Genomic DNA, 22,039 nt, shown 5'->3' on the forward strand with positions numbered 1-22,039 from the left:
TTAGGTGCTTCCGGAAATGTCATCCGAACTTTCCGTTTCACAAGGGAAAATGCTGTGGTTTGTTATATAAGGGGAGCACCCATGGTGCTCTCTGAGACAACTTGACTTTGTTCTTCCTTGATTTCTTTTTCACCATACGGTCCATGTCAGAAGTGTGTGATTGTGATTTTTTTGTGTAAAGCAAGGGAGGCTGGGATTTTCAAAAGGGAATGAGGGAATTAGGCCCCCAACTTGCATTGAAATGAAGTTTTCACTCAGTGAGTGGGAGTTTTGCTGGGAATAAGGTCTAAATTAAAGCTGAGACTAAACAAAAAGACTCAGATAAAATACCTATTAGTGCCTAGCTCCCATTGATTTCAAAGCGAATTATGTGCCTGGATGCTTTTGTAAATCCCAGGAGGCATCGATCTGGATCTTTAGGTGCCCAAATATCTTCATAAATCTGGCTCTATGAAACTCTTCCTTCTGACCTGCAGAGTGGAATATTTTGAAAACCAAGAACTGGGGAGACTGAAGTATTGGAAGGACTGTTTCTCTCACAAAGCAGTACAGAGATGAAAGAAGATGGAAGGCCATTGGCCTATAAATTAGAAGGCACAGAGGGAGAAAGGCAGGATAATAGTTGAGAAACTTTACAGGGAGCAATAGAGAATTTAAGGAGAAAATTAAAATCTGAGTGTAAGGGAGACCAGATGGATATGATCTTACATTTTCAATGGAGTTTAAGGGAGTTAGGCACCCAAATCCCTTTGATTGTCAACTAACTTCCTTAGGCTCATTGAATAATCCCAGCCTGTGTGTATATAGATTGAGTGGGTACATAGGCTAGCCTACCAGCAGGGTATAAAATGGTGTAAATTAAAGTAGCCTACGACCTATTTTAATGACCATCTTTAATGCCTCGTAGGAACTTTCCTTTCAGAACATCCCTTGGAGGAACCCCGTCAATTTGCCAGACCGCCCCCACAGCGTCTCACTCTTCCCTAAGGGTCAGCCATGCAGCCTTTCGCACCATGAACTCGGAGAGACTCCTGGTCCCAGGCTTTTCCCCTTCAGTTCATAGACTTTTACTCTCTTCGTAGATGCTCTTCAGGGACCCATGCGCCTCAGCAAACATTTGCAGTGACAACAGGAAGCCCTTTCTACTGGAACAAAGCACCAGGAAGTTTCTGGGCTGGCATACAGAAGCAAGGGCTCACGATCCATCATGGCCCAGCCAGCGCTCCACCCAGCCAAGCTGCCACGGAATCCATTTTTGTCTCTCTCTTCCTCTTTCTCTTTGTCAGTCCTAAGTGGGGGCTGCTAAGCTGGCCTGAACCCAGACACCTGACACCTCTGAGCCCACCATCCTCCTCCTGCAAACCCATGCTGAGTTCACATGTTCTGCCTGCTGGAGTATCCTGTGGGCAGGTGTCAGTTGTTCAATCCTTGGTCCTCCCATTGTCTTTCTGGATTATCCTCTAAAATGGGTCAGTTCCAGATGGTCCTTAACGGCCCATTCTACCACCACACATAGCGACATGACACAAGTGTGACATTCCCCCCTGCAATCTGGACTGGTGTGTAGCTGTGTCACCCAGATTCCTCACTCCTGGGCCCCAACTTACTCAGTTTTGCTGTATGAACCACCCATTCCTGGGTCGGCCCATACCCAGCCTTCTGAGAGCAATCAGTCCCTGACCTAGTGAAGGAGTGCTTCTGGACAGCCGCTCATGGGATTGACCCGCATCAAACATCCCCAGTCCTAGATGCAATCTTGGGAACTGCCATCTTACAGAGTTCAGTTTTGTCCACTGCACCCTGCAAGCTCATTGCATTAGTCCGTCAATTTATCAAAGAAATTGATATGCACCAGCTCTGTCATTCAAAGTGAAGGTTCTACACACACTCAACCCAAATGCACTGTTTTAGATAAAACAAATGAATAAGTAAATTGATTACATCAAGATTTTAAGTAATTATAAGCTAGAGAAATATGAATCAAGGTTTGATTACAATTAATTAAAAGACAAATTGCAGTCTAAACTAAACTTAACACTTCAATGGTTTTTCAGTCTTTGAAGTTATCATACCACAGAGGTTGGCTGACTCCTTCAACCAGGCCCCACCCTGGTGGGCAGTTTGTCAGTTGCTTGTTTTTGCTTCGTAGGTGGATTCCAATGGAGTACTCCAGAGAGAAAAACACCGCTGTTTTATAAATGTTTCTTCGTCACTCCCTGGGGTCAGGTGATCGGCCACGTCCATCCGTAGGCATGATTTCCTCCACTTGAGTCAAATGAGCATCGACTTATCAGGTTCTCAGGCCAGTCCATTGTTCCTGTATGCGGGCTTTTGCGAGGCATGGACCCTCACTCTGCTTTGTGTTTGCCTGGAACTATTCAAGCCTTGTGAGACACACATTTGGAAATATTACATAGCAGAGTTTCATATCTAAACATATGTGACATTGCAAGAAACATACCACCATAACAATAATTTTCAGCGTGTCATGAGCATTCCAAAAACACCTTACATGACATACTCTGCATTAGACAAGCCACAGTTACACTATAAGGGTGGACATGAATGATACACAAATCACACCATAAGGGTGTACATGGGGTACAGCGTGTTACCACAAGAATCTCATGTCTCCTGCTCAGTTTCAAGACCATTTTAACTCCTTTGCATCCACTGGGTAGCAACCCCTAGTCAAGTAAATCACTGCCTTCCATTTCATTCATTACATTATTAGGGAAAACTCACACTTTGTCCCACATAAAGTCTGACTGGGTCTCATAGAACACACCCAAATTACTCCACACAACATGTCTGCTCCCCAGTTCCATGTGGTATTTGGAAAACTATCTCCCTTATATTTCTTTAAAACCCCAACTTTGATCTTTCTAACAACCAGGGTAAAACTTCATTGCTCATGTCGGCTGAGCTGAGTGTGTTAGCCAACATTTTCAGTGCAAATGGCTTTTTAGGGTTTCTGGAAACACAAAACAAAACAACCCCCCCCTTAAACATATACAAGAAAAGTCTGTGTATGTGACCTAGTATTCTGCCATGAGCCCATGAACCCATTTTGGACCTCAGGACCAGAAAACCTAGTTGCGTGAGGCTCGCCAGAGTGGGAGCAATGGGCTTTGCTTTGGTGATGGTCAGAGTGATGGTCAGAGTGGGGATGAAAGATGGGACAGACTGTGGGGTCATTTCAGACTTGATTCTAAACTATAGCAAGCCATTGGTTATGAATCTGAAGGTGGACAGCAATTCTGGGAGAAAGTTATTGTGAAATGATAGATTTCATGATCCTAAGGAAAGGAAGAAGTTCTGCAATTTTACCTCTGAGTTTCTTCCAGACTCTTGGATTACTGTCATCTTGTCTTGGTGACTTATTACTGTTTAATATATTGGTTTGTTCCAAAACCTCCTCTGTTGATACCTCACTATGGTTCCTCCTATTTGTCACTTAAGTTGAAGGGATCTCCCTCCCATCCCCTGCAGTGAAGACCGATGCTAAGAATTCATTCAGCTTCTCTGCAACAGCAATGTCTTCCTTGAGTGCCCCCTTAGCACTTTGTTCATCCAATGACCTCACTGATTGTTTGTCAGGTTTCCTACATCTAATATACTTAATTTTTTTTTTTTTTTGCTGTTAGTTTTTATGTTCATAGCTAGTTGTTCCTGATAATGTGATCAAGAACAGCCTAGGCAAATATCTGAAAAAGAGAATGCTCCGGCCCAACCCATTCAGTATCCTATCTCCAGCTATGGCCCTCTCTGATACTTCAGAGGAAGGAGACCAAAACAAAAACAAACAAAAAACAAACAAACTCCAGAATACATGGCAGGGGGGGAGGGGCAGGATCCCCTTCCTGAAACCTGCCAGTGTCCAACTGAAATCCAGAAGCATGACCTTAGGAACATCAGACATAACCCAGAAATGAGACCCAGAGCTGCTGAGCTCTGCCCCCCACCATCACAAGAAATGCCGTCATACTGCTGAACTCATAAATTTATCCTGGTCTCTCTTAAATGTAATTATGTTGTGCGTCCCTACGGCTCCGGTTAAAAGGTTATTCCAGAACCTCCCCCCCACACACCCCGATGGTGAGAGTTCATGGCCAGTGATAGCCATTTGTTCTTGTACGAAAAAGGTGATAGAGTGAGGAAGAGTAGCTCCAGCATAACTTTTATCCCAGTGGTTAGGGTACCCGTCTGGGATATGGGAGACCCTGCTCCTGATGAGGAGAAATGATTTAAACACCTCCCATGTATGTGCCCTGACCTCTGGAATATTTGAGCTCTCTCTCTGTCTCTTTTGTTCAAGTCCCTTTGGAAGTTCAACCACAGGACCAATTGGTTCCAAAGAAGTTATGCTGATTGACACGCTTCGGGGATCTGGCCAACAGAGTTCAATGGATCTACACCGATTTTGTCCAGTGGAGGATTTGGCCAGAAGTGTTAGTCAAACACATGAACTCAGAATGTTCCAGACACTAGCTACCCACAAATCTGTGCACTATGATTAAAAAATAAAGAAAAAGATCATCAACACTAACTGAGAAACTTAAATTTCCCCAATATATTCCTTAGAGCTCTTTTCACCTCCTTGTTTTTCAAGCTGTATATGATGGGGTTTAACATGGGAGTCAAGATGCTGTACTGGAGAGAGAACATTTCATCCAGAAGCAGAGAGGAGACTGAGCTTGGTTTTGTGTACTGGAAAAAAGCTGTCAGGTACAACAAACCAACCACAATCAGGTGGGAGCTGCAGGTGGAGAAGGCTTTATGCCTGCCCTCCGCGGAGCGTATCTTCAGGACGGTGGAGATGATATGAATGTAGGAGATCAGGGTGAAGATGAAGGAGCTTAATCCAAGTATCATAACAGAAGAAAGAAGCACCACTTGATTGGTCAGAGTGTCCGTACAGGACAGTTGTAATAGAGGAGGGAGCTCACAGCTGAAATGGCTGATTTGATTTGGGCCACAGAAGTGCAACTTGAAGGCAAAGACTGTGTTAATCAAGGCATAAAAGAAGCCCGTGGTCCACGCACCACTCACCAGCTGAACCCAGATCTCTTTGTTCATTGCATCCACGTAATGCAATGGGTCACAGATGGCAACATAGCGGTCATAAGCCATGGCTGAGAGAATGAAAACCTCCGTACCAGCTAGGAGGAAAAAGAAGAACATCTGGACAATGCAGTTATTGAAGGAAATCGTTTTTTCCTCTGCCAGAAAGTTTATCAGCATCTTAGGCACGGTGACTGAGGAATACCAGATATCAACAAAGGATAAATGGAAAAGGAAGAAGTACATGGGGGTGTGAAGTTGAGAATCAGTTCTTATGACCACCATGATCACTATGTTACCAACCAGGGTGATTAGGTAAATAACTGAAAACACCAGGAAGAGGAAAATTTGCATCTGTGGGTCACTGGACAGTCCCAGAAGAATAAATTCGGTCACTGTGGTTTGATTTTCCATTGACATGTATTCAGGAAAACTGCGACCTGAAAGGTGAGGAAAAAAAATGGAATTAACACTTATAATAAATGTAAATTGAAACAGCCCGTGGAGAATATCTGATCAGCAGCATAAGTGTAAAGAGAGCTCTCTTCCAGCCTGTAAATGTGTCTTCTCCATCCCGGGTGAGAACTCTAGCCATGAAGCAATACATTTATTCACTTTCTCTCTCACTTTCTGTCCCTGTCGTTCCCTCCCACTGGCCTAATATCACTTTAATCTGGCCCAGTGACTTCATGGAACCACAGCTGATTTACACCAGAGGGAGATTTGCCTACTTCACACCAACAGAACTAAGGATGATTTACCGTTATTGGGGAATCTGGTCAATTATCTCTTTGTCTATTCATTTCTGCCTATTATTTTAGATTATTCTGTTGAAACTGCAATATAATATCTACAGCATCTTACTGGATTCATCCCTCTTAAAATCACTAGTATTTTTGAAGAAGAAGAAGATATGAATGTGCCCAGCAAACATTGTCGAGTTACAGTGACATAATTTTGAAAAGGGCAAGAGAGAAAGATTAATGGGACTTTTGTTCCTAAATCACTAAAGCTCTTTTGAAAATCTGACTCAGTTGCACTTTGATTCGCTGTTCTGCACCTCTGAAAGTCAGGCTGTACATACCGAAGATAATATTGTGCCCTCATGGAAGTGAGAGGGCTTTTTTTACATCAAATTTGAATAGAAATGGGAATGAAGTCAATATTCTCTCAATGTCCAATCTGTGTTTGTCTCCAAACAGCCCTGGAGAAAAACTAAACCTTTCCTCCCTTTTCAGCTCAACAGAAATATAACTGAGCAAAGAGATGGATCATGTATTAGAAAGTAAATGTTAACACGGGCAGATTCTGTGCAAAGGGAAATTTCACAATGCAGAGAGGTAAAGAGCTGGTTCTCTCACACTTCAGTATTAAGACTACTACTTTTTAACATATTAATAAATGATCTGGGAGAATAGATGTACAGTGAGGTAGCAAAGTTTGTAGATGATACAAAGTTAATCAAGATTACGAACAATCCCAAAAAACGGAGTGGCTGGCAGATGAAATTAAATGTACATAAATGCAAAGTAAATCACATTGGAAAATATAATCCGAACTATACATACAAAATGATGGTGTCTTATTTAGCTGTTGCCCTTCAAGACAGAGATGTTCGAGTTATCGTGGGTAGTTTTCTGAAAACATCTATTCTATTCAATTCAATTCAATTAAAAAGCTAACAGAGTGTTAGGAACCATTAGGAAAGGGAGAGATTATGCGACAGAAAATATCATAATGTCTTTATATAAATCCATGGTATGCCCACACCATGAATATTATATGCAGTTCTGGTTGCCCCATCTCAAAAAAAGATACATTGGAATTGGGAAAAGTACAGGGAAGGGGGAACAACAATGGTTAATGGTATGGAGCAGCTACTGTATGATGAGAGATTTAAGAGACTGGGACCATTTGGCTTTGAAAAGAGACAAACTAAGGGGAACATGTTCGAGGTCTTTAAAATTATGAATGGTGTGGAGAAAGTGAATAAGGAAGTGTTATTTACCCCCTTCACATAACACACAAACCCGGGGTCACCAGATTATATTAATAGGCATCAGTTTTAAAACAAACATAAGGCAGTACTTCTTCACAAAAAAAAACAGTCAACCTGTGGAACCATGGGATGTTGTGAAGAGGAAAATAATAACTGAGTTCAAAATTATTAATTGAGTTAATGGAGAATAGGTCCATCAATGGCTATCAGGCCAGATATTCAGGAACTCATCGCAGACTCTGAATGTCCCTAAACCTTTGACTGCTAGAAGTTGGGACTGGACAACAGGGGTTGGATCACTTGATAAATTGCCTTATTATGTTCATTCCTTCTGAAGCATCTGATACCAGCCACTGTTGAATGACTGGATACCGGGCTAGATGGACCAATTATTTGACCCAGTCTGGCCATTCTTATGTTCTTAATAAAAGTAAGAGTCTTCTCCAGAGAACGTTGTATCTCTAAGTTCCCCATGGTCATAACACTCACACACACACACTCCAACAAAAGAAACTACAGGTAACACCCACCAAATGAACTCATTTCTCTCAGTGCTGCCTTGAGAAATAGGGAGAGAGGTGGATGATTGAAGTGGTAGTTGGGTTCCCGACTACAGCCCTTGGGTTACAACTAGCTCTGTGTGAGCATGCACTGTATCATAGAATCATAGAAGATTAGAGTTGGAAGGGACCTCAGGAGGTATCTAGTCCAACCCCCTGCTCAAAGCAAAACTAACCTCAGCTAAATCATCCCATCCAGGGCTTTGTCAAGATGCAGCTTAAAAACCTCTACAGATGGAAATTCCACCACCTCCCTAGGTAACCCATTCCAGTGCTTCACCACCCTCCTAGTGCAAACCTTTTTCCTAATAGTGACCCTAGATCACCCCCACTGCAACGTGTAGTTGAAACTGCCTTTGTCCCAGGATATTCAAGGAACAAGAGATAATATCTGTTATTGGACCAACATCTGTTGGTGAAAAAGAAGAGCTCCGTGAGGCTCAGGAACTTGTCTCTCTCTCCAATGGAAGTTGGTCCAATAAAAGCTGTTACCTCACCCACCTTCTCTCTGTGTGAGCAGATTCTGTGTCCAGGCAGAAATCAATGGGACTCTGTAGAGACTCACCCCTACGTAAACGGGGTGGCTCCTTTGGAATAGACCACATAAGGTCAAAAAGGAATAAAAATGTGAATGAACTCACCTGCTTTTTAAATGTGGATCATAAATATGATGAGATCATTCTGATCTGTGGTTTTCTCTTTCTTTAGTCTTAGTCTGTTTATCTACTTACTTATTGGTTTGTCTGTCTAGTCTTTCTATCTGCCTATGCAATACACCAGCTCAGGATGCCAACTCTTCTTTACTCCAAACACTTTTATCTGACAACGTAGGTAGGGTTATCACTGGGAATGGGGCAAAAAGCTTTTCCTCATCTGACTCCAAAACTAGGATCTGATACTTGAGAGCTGTTTAAATGCCGACTCGTTCCCCCTGGGACAAGATCCCTGAAGTTCACTCTCTGTAACAAGCTACCAGTAACACTGAGCTGTGTCAGTCCTAAAGCAGCAATTTACCATGCATAAGAATGAGAGGATCGAGGCTTGGATTGCCAATGGAGCATAACCGATTTAGGTATCCAATTTCAGAGACAATCAATAAATAAGACACAGTGCTGATTGGTGCACTGAGTCAGAACCAACTACAAAGTCTGTAAACAGGATGTTAACCTCCTTTGGTCACTCTAGTAGATTTTCGGTAACATTCTCTCTAATTACCTATGTTCCTTAGGTGACTCATGGACTTTCTCTTTAGGAATCTTCAGATAGTTTCAGGATCTGTGGTGCTTTTGGTAGAATGGAAGGGATATTTCCCCCAAGGGGTCTGTGTGTTTTGTAGAAGCTCCCTCCCTCAGGAAAGAAGGAGGAGGCCCTTTCTAATAGTTGCCTATAATTGACAAAGCCCTGGCTGGGATGATTTAGTCGGGGTTGGTCCTGCTTTGAGCAGGGGGTTGGACTAGATACCTCCTGAGGTACCTTCCAACCCTAATCCTCTAGGATTCTATGCCACTTAGTCTATGTCTATACGATCAACTAGGGGTGAGATTCCCAGCTCATACAGACATGATCTCGCTAGCCCTCATTGAGGTAACACACTCAGAACAGTAATGTGCCTGCTGATGTCCAGCCAGTGGAAAAGGAAGAAAAAAAAGGAAGAAGGAAAAATGGTTAAAGCATTTGTTGTGTAAAATATGAAATATGTTTTCGATTTTACAACAGCCCTTGCTGTTGTAGATGATGATCACTTGAGTTATATGCTTGAAAGATATTCAGCACAAAATTGTTAGTATCAAGAGAACAGTCACTTCACCAGAGATCTTAGGAGATTCTGTGATTTGCTTGATGTTAAAAGCAAAACAGGAAAAAACAGAGACCCTATACGTAATATGGAAAAGTTTCAACTGTATCGGAAGAAAATCTGATCTGAGGATGTAAAACATAATGAGACAGCAGACAAGATTAAAAATGTGGGAGAAAATTTATGAATTAAAAAAAAACACATCATAGAAAGATCAAAGAAAAAAACCAATGGTGTACTGAGAGGAATGAAAAATGGAAAGCACCCGGAGTAGATAGGATGCACAGATTCAGGTTGAAAAGGCTTACCGTTCTCAGGAAGTTTTTTGTTTTGTTTTATTTTGTTTTCCAGCCAAGCTGTACTAAATCTATGTGGCCTCCCCCACCAATGTCTTAATCTTTTCATGTCACCAGGTGGGCTCGAACCTTCAACATGTAGCACCTTCTAAAAATGTGTTAGAAAATGTAAAAGTAATAAAAAAAATCCCACATACTACAGAGGAATACACAAAAAGACCAAAGAAATTAATCTATGAGGTGGAATGAAAATTATAAAGCACCTGGTCCAGATGGGATGCATGGATTCTGGCTGAAATGCCTTACAACTCCCCATGATTCCTTGCTTGAACAACTTAATAAATGTTGAAGAATGGATTTCTAAGATGGATGGTGACAGGGACAACTCTCCTCACACCAAAAAGATAGAAGAAGAAGAAGAAGAAGGCTGCAATGATCCCATAAATTATAAAGTGACCATGAGCTTACCAACTCTATGGAAATTGTTATCAGCAGTTCTGGCTTTTTTCCACCAAATTGGTAGGAATTGGATATTCAAACCTGTTAGTCAGCTCAGAGGAAGCTGACTGAGCAATTGAGGGTGTTTAGGGAGAGAGCCACCGAGAACACTTTTTGGTTGTAGCCAGCGTACTCCCCAAAGTGGTGGGAAACCACCAGTTCAAGACACACACACCCCAAAAGGATGAAGTGACTTGACGAGGGATCTGCTATCCCCCATGTAAGTGCCCCAGCCACTGGCCTATGGGATGTTCTGATGTGGGGCTCCCTCAGTCTCTCCTGTTGAAACTGTTCCAATGCTTTAGTCCTAAGGGCTAGCTTCACAAAGGGGACTCAGGATCTATGTTGCAATGCCTAACTTTGGACACCCCTCAGCATAATGGAATCCGAAGGCCTGAGTTAGGTGCTCAGGATGCCTGTGCAACACAGGGACAGGTAGACACCAAAGAAAGGTGGTCACAAAGGAGAGCACATTGAGGAGGGCACTGCCTAAGCCAGCCAGGAGTGAAATGCAGTGGAATGGGGTGGGGCTCAGGGCCTAGAATCGCAAAGGGACTTAGATGCCTAACTCTTTTTGGTCTGGGCTTTGGGGGTCTGATGGACAAGCTGCAGGGATTCTCAAGGGTGGACCTTCTCTTGGCGTTAGGCACTTAAGCTGGGTCATCCCTTTCTCACAAAGAAACCCGAGGTGAGATTGCTTCCCACACACTTACAGCGGACAGCCCAGTGGTTGAGGCAGCCACTGGGGATGTGGAGGACCTGCTTCCAAATCCTTGCCCCCACTCAGTCAGAGCAGGGAGTTAAACCAAGGTGTACTGCTCTCCAGGGCCCAAGAATAATTTTTTCAGGCCCAGTACAAACTTGTAACATGGGCCCCCTCCCATGTTACGAATCTCTAAGATTTGCAAATCTCACAAGATCTGGACCATAGATACATAGATACAGGGAAATAAGTTTTTATAAATATCCTCAAGCACGATCTACAATTTAGCCTCAATTTTTTCTTCATGGTAAAGGGGGTTGGAGCCTGGGCCGGTCCCCACAGGGCCTCCAGGTCCCAGTAAAGTGTACCTTTCCCCCCCCCCCACACACATGTGAGGGCCCTGCTGCTGTCATGTTCAGGGGCACAATCCAGCATGCAGCGTCCTGAGCATCTGTGTGCTGTGAATTCCTGGTTCACCACCTGGCCTACAAACCACCAGCCCCATCCTGGTCTCTATCCTGCAGTTACCTCACACAGAAGTGACTTCAAACACACGCCCAGTCCCAAGTTTCCCCCCGAAAGCATGTGCTTTGCAACGTCCAGTACTCTCCTGGACCATTCAGAGGAATAACATGGCACATTTGCTCCTCTGAAGAGACAAAATGCACAGCTTATCACTTTAACTGGCATTAACTAACACTTTACTTGAGACACGGTACTGGGCTGGTTTAGAATAAAAGCAAAACAACTTTATTAACCAAAGGAGATAGGATTTTATGTGAGTTAATATATTCAGGGTAGAGTTAGAAATGGTTACAAGCAAATCAAAGTGAAAAACACTTTCTAGTGACTAAGGCTTAACAAAACAAGGTATAGCCTTTGTTCAAGGTAGTTTCCATATCAATCTATTTTCCAACAAGGTGGCTGACCACTCCTCTCACCAGGATGTCCCACAAAGTCTAAAGTGCTCAGTTCCTTTGTCTTCTTAGGTGAAACCTAATTCAGGGTTCTTTTCCCCTCTTTTTTAGTTCAGTGAACCTTTGAAATTTGAATTCTTCTGAAGGATAATTCCAAAGTAAAGTTTATTCAAGCTGTGAGGAATGCACAAAGCAGTCTCCTGGTGAAGGAAGTTCTCATGCTGGTTTCTTTCCCCACTGGTGTTTGCTAAAATGCAAATTGATCGGTTCCTTCAATCTCCTCCGCCTGCCATGATGCTGAGTGGTTATCTTCCCACTAATTGGCTTGATCGTCCTGTTTACGTTCTATGTAAATTGCATTTCTGCTGCTTCTTAATGTACCTTGAAAATACTTTGGTATGTTCTTTGGTCTGTGACATCATAGTCCTGGAAGTAATATGACTAATGTAAGATTATATCTTAATCCATGTTTGTTTGATTTATTGTCCCAAGTAAGTTGCACTCCAGACACCCTTCCTCTTCATTGAGGTTGTAGATTATCTCTGGCCAGAAGGGTCCTAAATAACAGTCTAAGAGAAATCCAATTCAAGTGATAGGCTGTGATACTTGTGATTCTGGTGGGGTTAGTTTACAGATCAAGCTTCCCCCCAGATGGGCTCAGTACAGGCGTAACCGGGTGAAATAACGGCCTGTGATATGTCCTGACAGGAGGTCAGACTAGATGATCTAATGGTCCTTCTGGTCTTAAATTGTACGAATCTTTTAAAAATCTCAGCCTAACAGACTTGCCGAAAGTCACATAGGGAGTCTGCAACAGAGTCAAGAATTGAACTTTGACTTTCCTTCATTTCTCACTTATACCCATTTATCAGTACAGTTCTTAAAATTTCTCAAAGAAATGGAAACTTCCTCGATCCCTTACACTTAAATATAGCGCCATCCGTGAACAGAACTAGGAGAGTGGTTTTCTAGGAGAGGAAGATGGGATGGGCCATGGCCCAAGATTTGTCTATCAGGTGAGTCATCCCAGCAAAGAACCCCAGTTCAGGTTGGGGTTTGGGCTAAAGAAGGAATAGTTCAGTGAGTTTCTTTCTTGTCTTCTGAATATGAAAAGAACCAGGAGGTGGACAACTTACACAACTGGGCTTGGATCCTTAGGCTATGACTACGTTGGCAGCTTTCCTCAAGGGGGACAGCAGGTTTTGCCCATTCCCCATGATCATCCACCCTCAAAGCCCTTAGATGTGCACTTAGGGCCATAGTCAACTTCAGAATGGAAGTAAGGAGTCAATTTTAACATCCAGGGTAATTGACCATTGGAACAATTTGCCCAGAGTGGATTTTCCATCACTGGCAGTTTTTAAATGAAGATTGGATTATTTTTTTTCTAAAACTCTTCTCTAGAAAGTATGTTGGGGAATTTCTCTGGCCTGTGCTCTACAGGAAGTCAGACTAGATGGTCACAAGAATCCTTTCGGGATTTGGAATCCACGAATCTGTGAAAGAGTGCATGTTGCTCATTTTGCAGTGCAGAGGTAGCAAAGGCAGGGTGACCCAGCCTCAGGTCTCGATAGGCTCCACTGCCATTCCCGCAATTTCCTGTACCTTTATGTTATGGCCCTTCTGCCTCTTCATGTCCACCCTTCAGAAGCTACTGGATTGTTCATATACCTTTAGTTGGCATTTAACCCTTCATTTTCCCAACTCAGTCTAGCTCATCCCTGTCCTCTTACCTAGAAGATATCCAGCTATCACAGTGTTAATCTTGGGTGAGAATACACTCCCAACACATCCCAGACTATGATTTCAGCAGGAGCTCCAGGAATATCCACCTGAGCTGGGCATTCATCAGGACACTGTGCAGTGCAAGGAGTGGATCAAGTAGCTGAAGACCTTGTACTGCAAGGCCAAGACCCTCTACAAGTCCCTGCTATGATGAAATCAGTATTGTGTTTGTCACCGCCACCACTGCTGGAATTCCCGGATCAGTCCTGACTGCCAGATGGATTAGCTGTGGTCTTTGGTCTGTTGTCTGAGGACATGTTCAGAGATGGACACTGAAGAGCGAGTATATCAAGGCCAGGAGACAGAGTACCAGCCCAGTAAGATCCACCAGCCATGTTTATTATGGCCATTGTCACCATTCAAGGCACCTCTCTTGGGCAGAGAGAACATCTCTCTCCCTACTGACTCGGGTATCTCCTCTCTGTTCAGTTCCCATCCTACCTTGTGATAACCACAGCAATCCAGGCTGCGTAAAAGGCCAGCACCTGAACTCTGCTTTCTCTTGGAAGACTATTAATAGCCTAATTACAGACTATAAATTACCACATAGCTCATTTTAAGAAAGCACATGTATTCTTAAGGGGAAAGCACTTCAGAGAGAACATAATAAAAGAACCTACACACATGCTAAAAAGCTTACCACAGATCCCCTCCCCGCCCCAACTCCAACCCTGGATTCTGGTTTCTGAATTCGGAACCCACAACTGGGTTTTCCCCATGGTTACAAGTCCATGACTGTCTCAGATTCAGAACCACCATGAATAGTTCAGTCTTTATTTTATACAACACTGGTCTTTGATGTCCATTCTCTGGGATCAGGTAAGCAGCAGACAAAGACCCTCTTCTCAAGGCGTAGTTTCAAAAAGCAGGCTTTTGCATAACCAGAGATGGAGAAATTTCATTAACCACTTCACAGGCTCAAATTTCACAGACTGCTCTGAAACTCCATACACAAGAAGTGAATACAAGTCCAAGTTAAAATTTTTGGCACAACATTTTGTGATGAAAAATGGCTTTTTGAACAAAAATATTTTTTCCTCAAGATTTTCATTTTTTCCAGTTTTCCAATGACAAGCAAAACCAACAAACAAGAATCATAGAATCATAGAGTTGGAAGGGACCTCAGGAGGTATCTAGTCCAACCCCGTGCTCAAAGCAGGACTAATGTCAGCTAAATAATCCTAGAGAGGGTTTTGTCTAGCCACAGCTTAAAAACCTCTAAAGATGGAGATTCCTCCACTTCCCTAAGTAACCCATTCCAGGGCTTCACCACCCTCCTAGGGAAAAACTTTTTTCCTCATGTCGAACCTAGACCTCCCCCCCTGCAACTTGAGACTGTTGCTTCTTGTTCTGTTGTCTGCCACCACTGAGAACAGCCTAGCTCCATACTCCCTGGAACCCCCTTTCAGGTAGTCAAAGGCCGCTATCAAATCCCCCCTCATTCTTCTCTTCTTCAGGCTAAACAAGCCTAATTTCTTCAGCCTCTCCTCATACGTCTTGTGCTCCAGCCCCCTCATCATTTTTGTTGCCCTCCGCTGGACTCTCTCCAACTTCTCCACATCCTTGTTGTAAGTGGGGGGCCCAAAACTGGACACAATACTCCAAATGCGGCCTCAGCAATGCCAAATAGAGGGGAATAATCATTTCCCACAATCTGCTGGCAATGCTCCTACTAATGCAGTTCAATATGCTATTAGCCTTCTTGGCAGCCAGAGCACACTGTTGGCTCATATCAAGCTTCTTATCCACTGTTACCCTCAGGTCCTTTTCTGCAGAACTGCTGCCTAGTCCGTCGGTCCCCAGTCTGTAGCTGTGCATGTGATTCTTCTGTCCAAAGTGCAGGACTGTGCACTTGTCCTTGTTGAACCTCATCATATTTCTTTTGGCCCAATCCTCCAGTTTGTTTAGGTCCTTCTGTATCCTATCCCTACATTCCAAAGTATCTACCACTCCGCCCATCTTAGTATTATCTGCAAACTTGCTGAGGGTGCAATCTACCCCATCCTCCAGATCATTAATGAAGATGTTGAACAAAACCGGCCCCAGGACTGACCCCTGGGGCACTCCACTTGTGACCGGTTGCCAGCTAGACATGGAGCCATTAATCACTACTTGTTGAGACCTATGCTCTAGCCAGTTCTCGATCCATTTTATGGTCCATTCATCCAACCCATACTTTTTTAACTTGCTGATAAGAATACTGTGAGAGACCATATCAAAAGCTTTGCTAAAGGTCAAGTATATCACATCCACCGAATCAAAAGACAAATTACTATTGATAATTTTTTGTTTGGTTTCCTCTAAAAATATTAGTTTTCAAAACACAAATTCTCAGTTCTTTTATTTTTATAAAGCAAAAAATTTCACTGAAATGCTTTTTTTCCCCTTAAAAAATAAAAATGTTTCATTTTTAAAAAACTGAAACTTATTTTGTTTTACTGCAAAAAAACCCCAAAAAGAATTAAGAAAAAATTAAAATTTTACATTAAATATTACTTAAATTTTCTACTTTAGCTGTGAAACATGGTAAGAAACATTACCTGAAGTGGACGTACTTACTAGAGCTGCTCAGTATTTTTTTATATTTGAACAATTTTCTTGAAATTGTAAAACATTTTGAAATTTCAGAATTAAAAAGTTAAAATTTAAAAAACTACAAATTTTGTCAATGTTTTTCAACCATTTTTTTCATCCTTACTTTCACCATCTAGCTAAATATGAACAGCTAGGGACCACCCTAATTGCATCTTTGACTCAGGAAATAAGATCAGATTACCTACATTTCATTTTAACCTCACAGAATTGAATCTAGTTTGCTACATTCTTGGGAAAGCCAAACATTTTCTGACAGCTTTCCTCAGCGCCTCCTTCACCTCTTTGTTTCTCAGGCTGTAGATGAGGGGGTTGACCAGGGGAGTCAGGACCGTGTACAAGACAGAGAACACTTTGTTCAGATCTTGCAGTGTATCAGTTTTTGGCAGCATGTAGACGATCATTAGTGCCCCGTAGAAAATTGTAACCACAATGAGGTGAGAGGAGCAGGTGGAAAATGCATTTTGTTTCCCTGTTGTAGAAGGGATTTTCAGGATGGCAGATATAATATAAATATAGGACGCCAGTGTTAACAGAAACGGGGGCAGGGTAGTTATAAATGTCATCATGAAAGTGAAAAGTTCCATCATGTGAGTGTCACTGCAGGAGAGTTTTATTATTGGGATGAAATCACAAAAGAAATGGTCAATTGCATTGGGGCCGCAGAATGTTAACTGTGACATTAAAAATATGATGATGATGCTAACTAAGAATCCACTTGTCCAAGATACAGTTGCTAGTTGGATGCACCTCACATTATCCATGCTGGCTGCATAATTGAGTGGTTTACATATGGCTAAGTAACGATCGTAAGACATTGCAGATAAGAGATAACACTCAACAGTCACTAGGAAACCGAAGAAATAAAACTGTGCAATACAACCACTGATAGAAATGGTTCTGTCCCCAGTCAGGAAACTATCCAGCATCTTGGGTATGATGGTTGAAGTGTAACAGGTCTCCAAGAAGGACAGGTTCCCCAGGAAGAAGTACATGGGGATATGAAGATGCTGATCAGCCACAACTAGCACAACAATGAGGATGTTCCCGGCTACAGTCACAATATAGATCACAAGAAATAGAAGGAAGAGAAGGATCTGTAGATCAGCAAGATCCCCGAAACCCAAGAGAATGAATTCTGTGATGGAAGTTTGATTTCCCTGTTCTGTGTCTGCCATGGATTGTATCTAGGAGAAAAACAAACAAACAAAAGGAATATATTTTATCATTAAAATCTGAAAAAGATAAACTCTAACTACTGTTGTATTGTCAATTAATTGCATAAATGTTCTAAACCTGCTTCATCCAGTTTTTTATTGTTCCATTGGCTTAGTTGAAGAGACAGGCTCAGTTAAGTGTTTTCCTGGCATGTCAATACTTTCTGGTTTCCTATGTGTTAAAAATAAAACATCAAGGAAATTGCTCATCCACCTGAAATCCCAGGAGTGATCTGAAGGAGCAGGCCACTGGTTCTATCTACATTTTAATCCCAAATCCCAGCAAAACAATAGTTCTACAAGTTTCAATGTCTGGTGATAATGTCCAGAATTTGTTAATTTGAAAAGAAAGAAAGAAAGAGAGAACCTTCAACAAAACCTTAGTGTTCTTAGTATTTCAGTGTTGTGTACAATATGAAGAGTCAAAACATAATAAAACCCCTCAATGGTGATCACATTATTTCATAAATCAGGCTGTGTGTTCACACTGCAAGCAGAAGTGGGGGGAAAATCCCATTGATTTTGATCTTTGGAACAAGGACCATCTTTTTGTTCTGTGTCTATACAGTGCCTAGCACAATGGAGTCCTGATCCATGACCGAAGAGCTACTGACAAACGAATTCAACTAACAAATGATAAAAATAAAATCTACATAATTTAGGTGCTTTTGAAAATTGTCCCCCAAAACTGATCAAAGGACAAACACAGGGACTCCAGTCTTTTCAGTTAGAAGGGTGTGGAATATAAATTCATCGTAAATAGACTGAAATATCCAGAGAGGAGAGCAATAAAGAAGTCACTGAGTGAGTGAGAAGGAGAGACTGAGAGCTTGTCTACACACAAAAATTGTATTACAGCGGTATTATTAAAATTGTACAACCCACCTAGTGCAGATGCTATGATACCAACATGAAGGTGCTAGGTTAATACCAGTCAGGGGCAATAAACCATACCAGTATAAGATGCCTTTATATCCATATATCAGTGTCCATACTTACATAGAAAATCACACCCATCACTGAAATAGAGAAATAGATGTAAAGCCTCTGTGTAGTCCAGGTCTAACATTTTTTTTAAACCCTGATTTTGCAAGCAAGAAAACACATGTTTGAAGAGAAAAATCACAGTCTTGTGGGTAAAGGAAATAACTGAGTCAATAAATATGAGGTCTATTCTTTCCTTACACATGTCTTGCTGTATTGCCTCCAACAGTCCCCTTTTATTCATCCAATGTCACTGTATCAATAAAGCAATCAGGTTCTTTCTAGCAGGGCAGACGGGGTATTGTTCCTTCTCTAAATCAAATTATTTCATATAAACTGGAAAGTGTGAACAAAGTTGCTTTACCTATCAGATTATGGCCAACTGGAATCTTTCAGATGACTCGATCATTCAAAATCTTAGGCGTGAGGTTCTGTCCTCTATCATCCTTTCCCTTCTACTCTGTAAACTCAAATGGACTCAACAAAGAGACCTACAGAGTTCCCACTGGACAGCCCACCTCTGCCATTCTTCTTCTCTCACTTTGCTTCTATGTTTTCACTGAAATTAACATACCATTCTCCTCCTTCTTCCCATGAGGAGGTTTCGATGTCCCTTGGCATTTCTTGAGACGGGAATTTGAAATTACTTCAGAGATGAAAGGTAATTATATGTTTCTATTTTAGACATGAAAAAGTAATGAGTCAAACTTCCCACCTCAAAGGAATAAGGAGAACTTTTAACCTCAAAGGGTTCTGACTTAAACTTCTAACTTCAGAGGGGAGATGAAAAGTCCTATACTCAAAGGAAATGTCCCATTTTACCAGGCCATACTGGATGAACAGAGCTGGTAAATTAATAGAAAAGGAAGATTATTGATACTCTAAGGGATCTGATCCAAAATTCACTGAAGTCAATAAGGTTTTACTAATGGATTTCATCACTGAAATCAACATTGAAATTTTCTTTCGACAGAAACTTGTGGTTTTGATTAAACTAATATTTTAATGGCAAGTCTGTACGATACAGAAAGGAAGTGGTTTTGAAACACTAGTATGCTAAGACAGCGGCAGCCACAAGGGAAATGGTGGACACACAGAGCCCCAGATGGAGAAGGAAATGGGAGGGGCACGCTAAAACCCTGGAATGCGGGGAGAGCAGAGGGTTCTGGTATGGGTAAGGGGGGAATGAAGGGGCATACGGAACCCTTGGTGCCAGAAGGGAAATGAGGGACAGTGGTATGGGTGAAGGAGGAATGAAGGGGTACACAGCATCAAATGGTGAAAGCCCCATTGCCTGAGAGTTTTAAATAAATAGATAAACTGGACAAATCATTAATATCTAAGAACCGGTGATAGAGAAGTGGTCTCCTCAATGTCACACACAGTTATGGCCACGGTTAAGGAGGAAAGCCCTATAGTTAAAAACTTTCCCTCATCTTCTGGTCTCTTGTGTCTACCTTGGTGATGATTCCTCCTCTTCTCAAAGGGAAAAAGGAGTAACTCAGCTAGGAGGAGAGAAGCATAGCAAGCATCTGAAACAATCCATCTCAGACAACCAGGCTGTCTGTGGAGTCCCCATTAACACTGATGTCACAAATAGAGGTCTGGCCAGATCCCCAGCTGGTGCGAATTCAATGTGGTTCCAGTTGATGTTCTTAGAATCATAGAATATTAGAGTTGGAAGGGATCTCAGGAGGTCATCTAGTCCAACCCCCTGCTCAAAGTGGGACTAACCTCAGTTAAATCATCCCAGTCAGGGCTTTGTCAAACCGCAGCTTAAAAACCTCTAAAGATGGAGATTCCACCACCTCACTAGGTAACCCATTGCAGTGCTTCACCACCCTCCTAGGGAAAAACTTTTTCCTAATATTCAACCTAGATCTCCCCCACTGCAACTTGAGACCATTGCTCTTTGTTCTGTCATCTGCCACCACTAAGAACAGCCTAGCTCCATCCGCCCTGAAACCCCCTTTAAGTAGTTAAAGGCTGCTATCAAATCCCCCCTCATTCTTCTCTTCTGCAGACTAAATAACCCTAGTTCCCTTAGCCTCTCCTCATAAGTCATGTGCTCCAGACCCCTCATCATTTTTGTTGCCATCCTCTGGACTCTCTTTAATTTATCCACATCCTTTCTGTAGTGGGGGGCCCAAAACTGGACACAATACTCCAAATGTGGCCTCACCAGAGCCGAAGACAGGGGAATAATCACTTCCCTCAATCTTCTGGCAATGCTCCTACAAATGCAGCCCAATATGCCCTTAACCTTCTTGTCAATAAGAGCACACTCCTGACTGATATCCAGCTTCTTGTCCACTGTACTCCTCAGGTTCTTTTCTGCAGACCTGCTGCCTAGTCAGTCAGTCCCCAGTCTGTAGCAGTGCATGGGATTCTTCCGTTTTAAGTGCAGGACTCTGCACTTGTCCTTGTTGCATCTCATCAGATTTTTTGGCCGAATCCTCCAATTTTTCTAGGTTATTCTGTATCCTGTCCCTGCCCTCCAGCATATCTACCACTTCCCTCAGTTTAGTGTCATCTGAAAACTTGCTGAGGGTGCAATCCACCCCATCCTTCAGATAATTAATGAAGATGTTGAACAAAACTGGCTCCAGCACCGACTGCTGAGGCACTTCACTTGTTACCAGCTGCCAACTAGACATCGAGACATCAAATATTTGCATCTTCATGTTCATATTGGCACGCAGCTCGCAAAATTTTCACACGTTAGAAGAAAATACTGGACAGGATTCTGCTCCCCATTGCATCCGTATGCAACTGGATCAACTCGAATGGAGCCATGCTGGATTGTAACAGAAAGCTCACCATTACACATTCTTCTTTTTTTCATTTTTATCTACATTTTTAAATCAAAATTTACCAGCCAAAATATTATCAAAATGTTCCTTGTATCCAAAATATGGGCTTCTGTTAAAAAAAAATGTTGATGACTATTTCAATTGCATTTGCAATAATGTTTTCACACACAAAAAATGCACACACCTTCAAAACTAAAATTATTTCCCCCCCACAAAATGAGTTTATCATTTTTCTAGCCCCTCTGTTGTCCGTTGTTGGCTGTGTGTGTGTTCTCCCAGTGTGTATGCTGTCCCAGGTCTGTGTAGGAAATCGAGACACCACTCCAAGATCGACTTATTCAATAAGACCACAGATCCTTTTAGCAACAAAGGTGCCAGGCCAGGTTTATTGTGGGGAAGCACGGTCCTCGTATTCTGCAATGTCTATAGGACCACTAATACATGTAGTTTGTCACAATGGACCAGCTCAGCAGGACTTTCCGTTTCCCCCTCGGCCAGCCAAAGATGCTTCCTCTGAGACCCTCTTTTATACATTGATACAAAAAAGTTGTGTATTGCCCCTCTGATGTGTGCAGTTGCCACCTCCTGACGTGGCAAGGTACCACCCTTTGACATGGTAAGATTCCACCTATTACCTTGTACTGTATGGTTCGATCAAAACATCTCTATTCATCATGTGAACAAGACATTTCTATCCATTATAGTGTCATTTGAGGAAGTCAGTGAGCCCTCATTATCTCTGGGGTATTGGGATGTCCCGGTACCTTTCTGGAATGTTCTTGTGCCTAGCACTTCTTTGGAATGTGTGTTTGTTAC

The 22,039-nt window shown here is 42.3% G+C and overlaps 2 protein-coding genes across 2 annotated transcripts; both read right to left on the reverse strand.

Moving 5' to 3' along the window:
• Positions 1–4,545: 4,545 nt before the first annotated feature.
• On the reverse strand, positions 4,546–5,484 carry LOC137144814 (olfactory receptor 5G9-like). Its single transcript, XM_067535299.1, has one exon. The coding sequence runs from the start codon at positions 5,482–5,484 to the stop codon at positions 4,546–4,548; it is 939 nt and encodes a 312-aa protein (XP_067391400.1).
• Positions 5,485–16,433: 10,949 nt separating this feature from the next.
• LOC137144822 (olfactory receptor 11A1-like) lies at positions 16,434–17,387 on the reverse strand. Its single transcript, XM_067535309.1, has one exon. The coding sequence runs from the start codon at positions 17,385–17,387 to the stop codon at positions 16,434–16,436; it is 954 nt and encodes a 317-aa protein (XP_067391410.1).
• Between the last annotated feature and the right edge of the window lie 4,652 nt (positions 17,388–22,039).

The sequence above is a fragment of the Emydura macquarii genome, unplaced genomic scaffold (genome assembly GCF_026122565.2).
Source record: "Emydura macquarii macquarii isolate MOO-44397 ecotype Brisbane River unplaced genomic scaffold, CSIRO-AGI_Emac_v2 contig_3487, whole genome shotgun sequence".
NCBI lineage: Eukaryota > Metazoa > Chordata > Testudines > Chelidae > Emydura > Emydura macquarii.

Coding starts and splice junctions, on each gene's coding strand:
- LOC137144814 (XM_067535299.1), bottom strand. CDS start 5,484: ATGTCAATGGAAAATCAAACCACAGTGACCGAATTTATTCTTCTGGGA.
- LOC137144822 (XM_067535309.1), bottom strand. CDS start 17,387: ATGGCAGACACAGAACAGGGAAATCAAACTTCCATCACAGAATTCATT.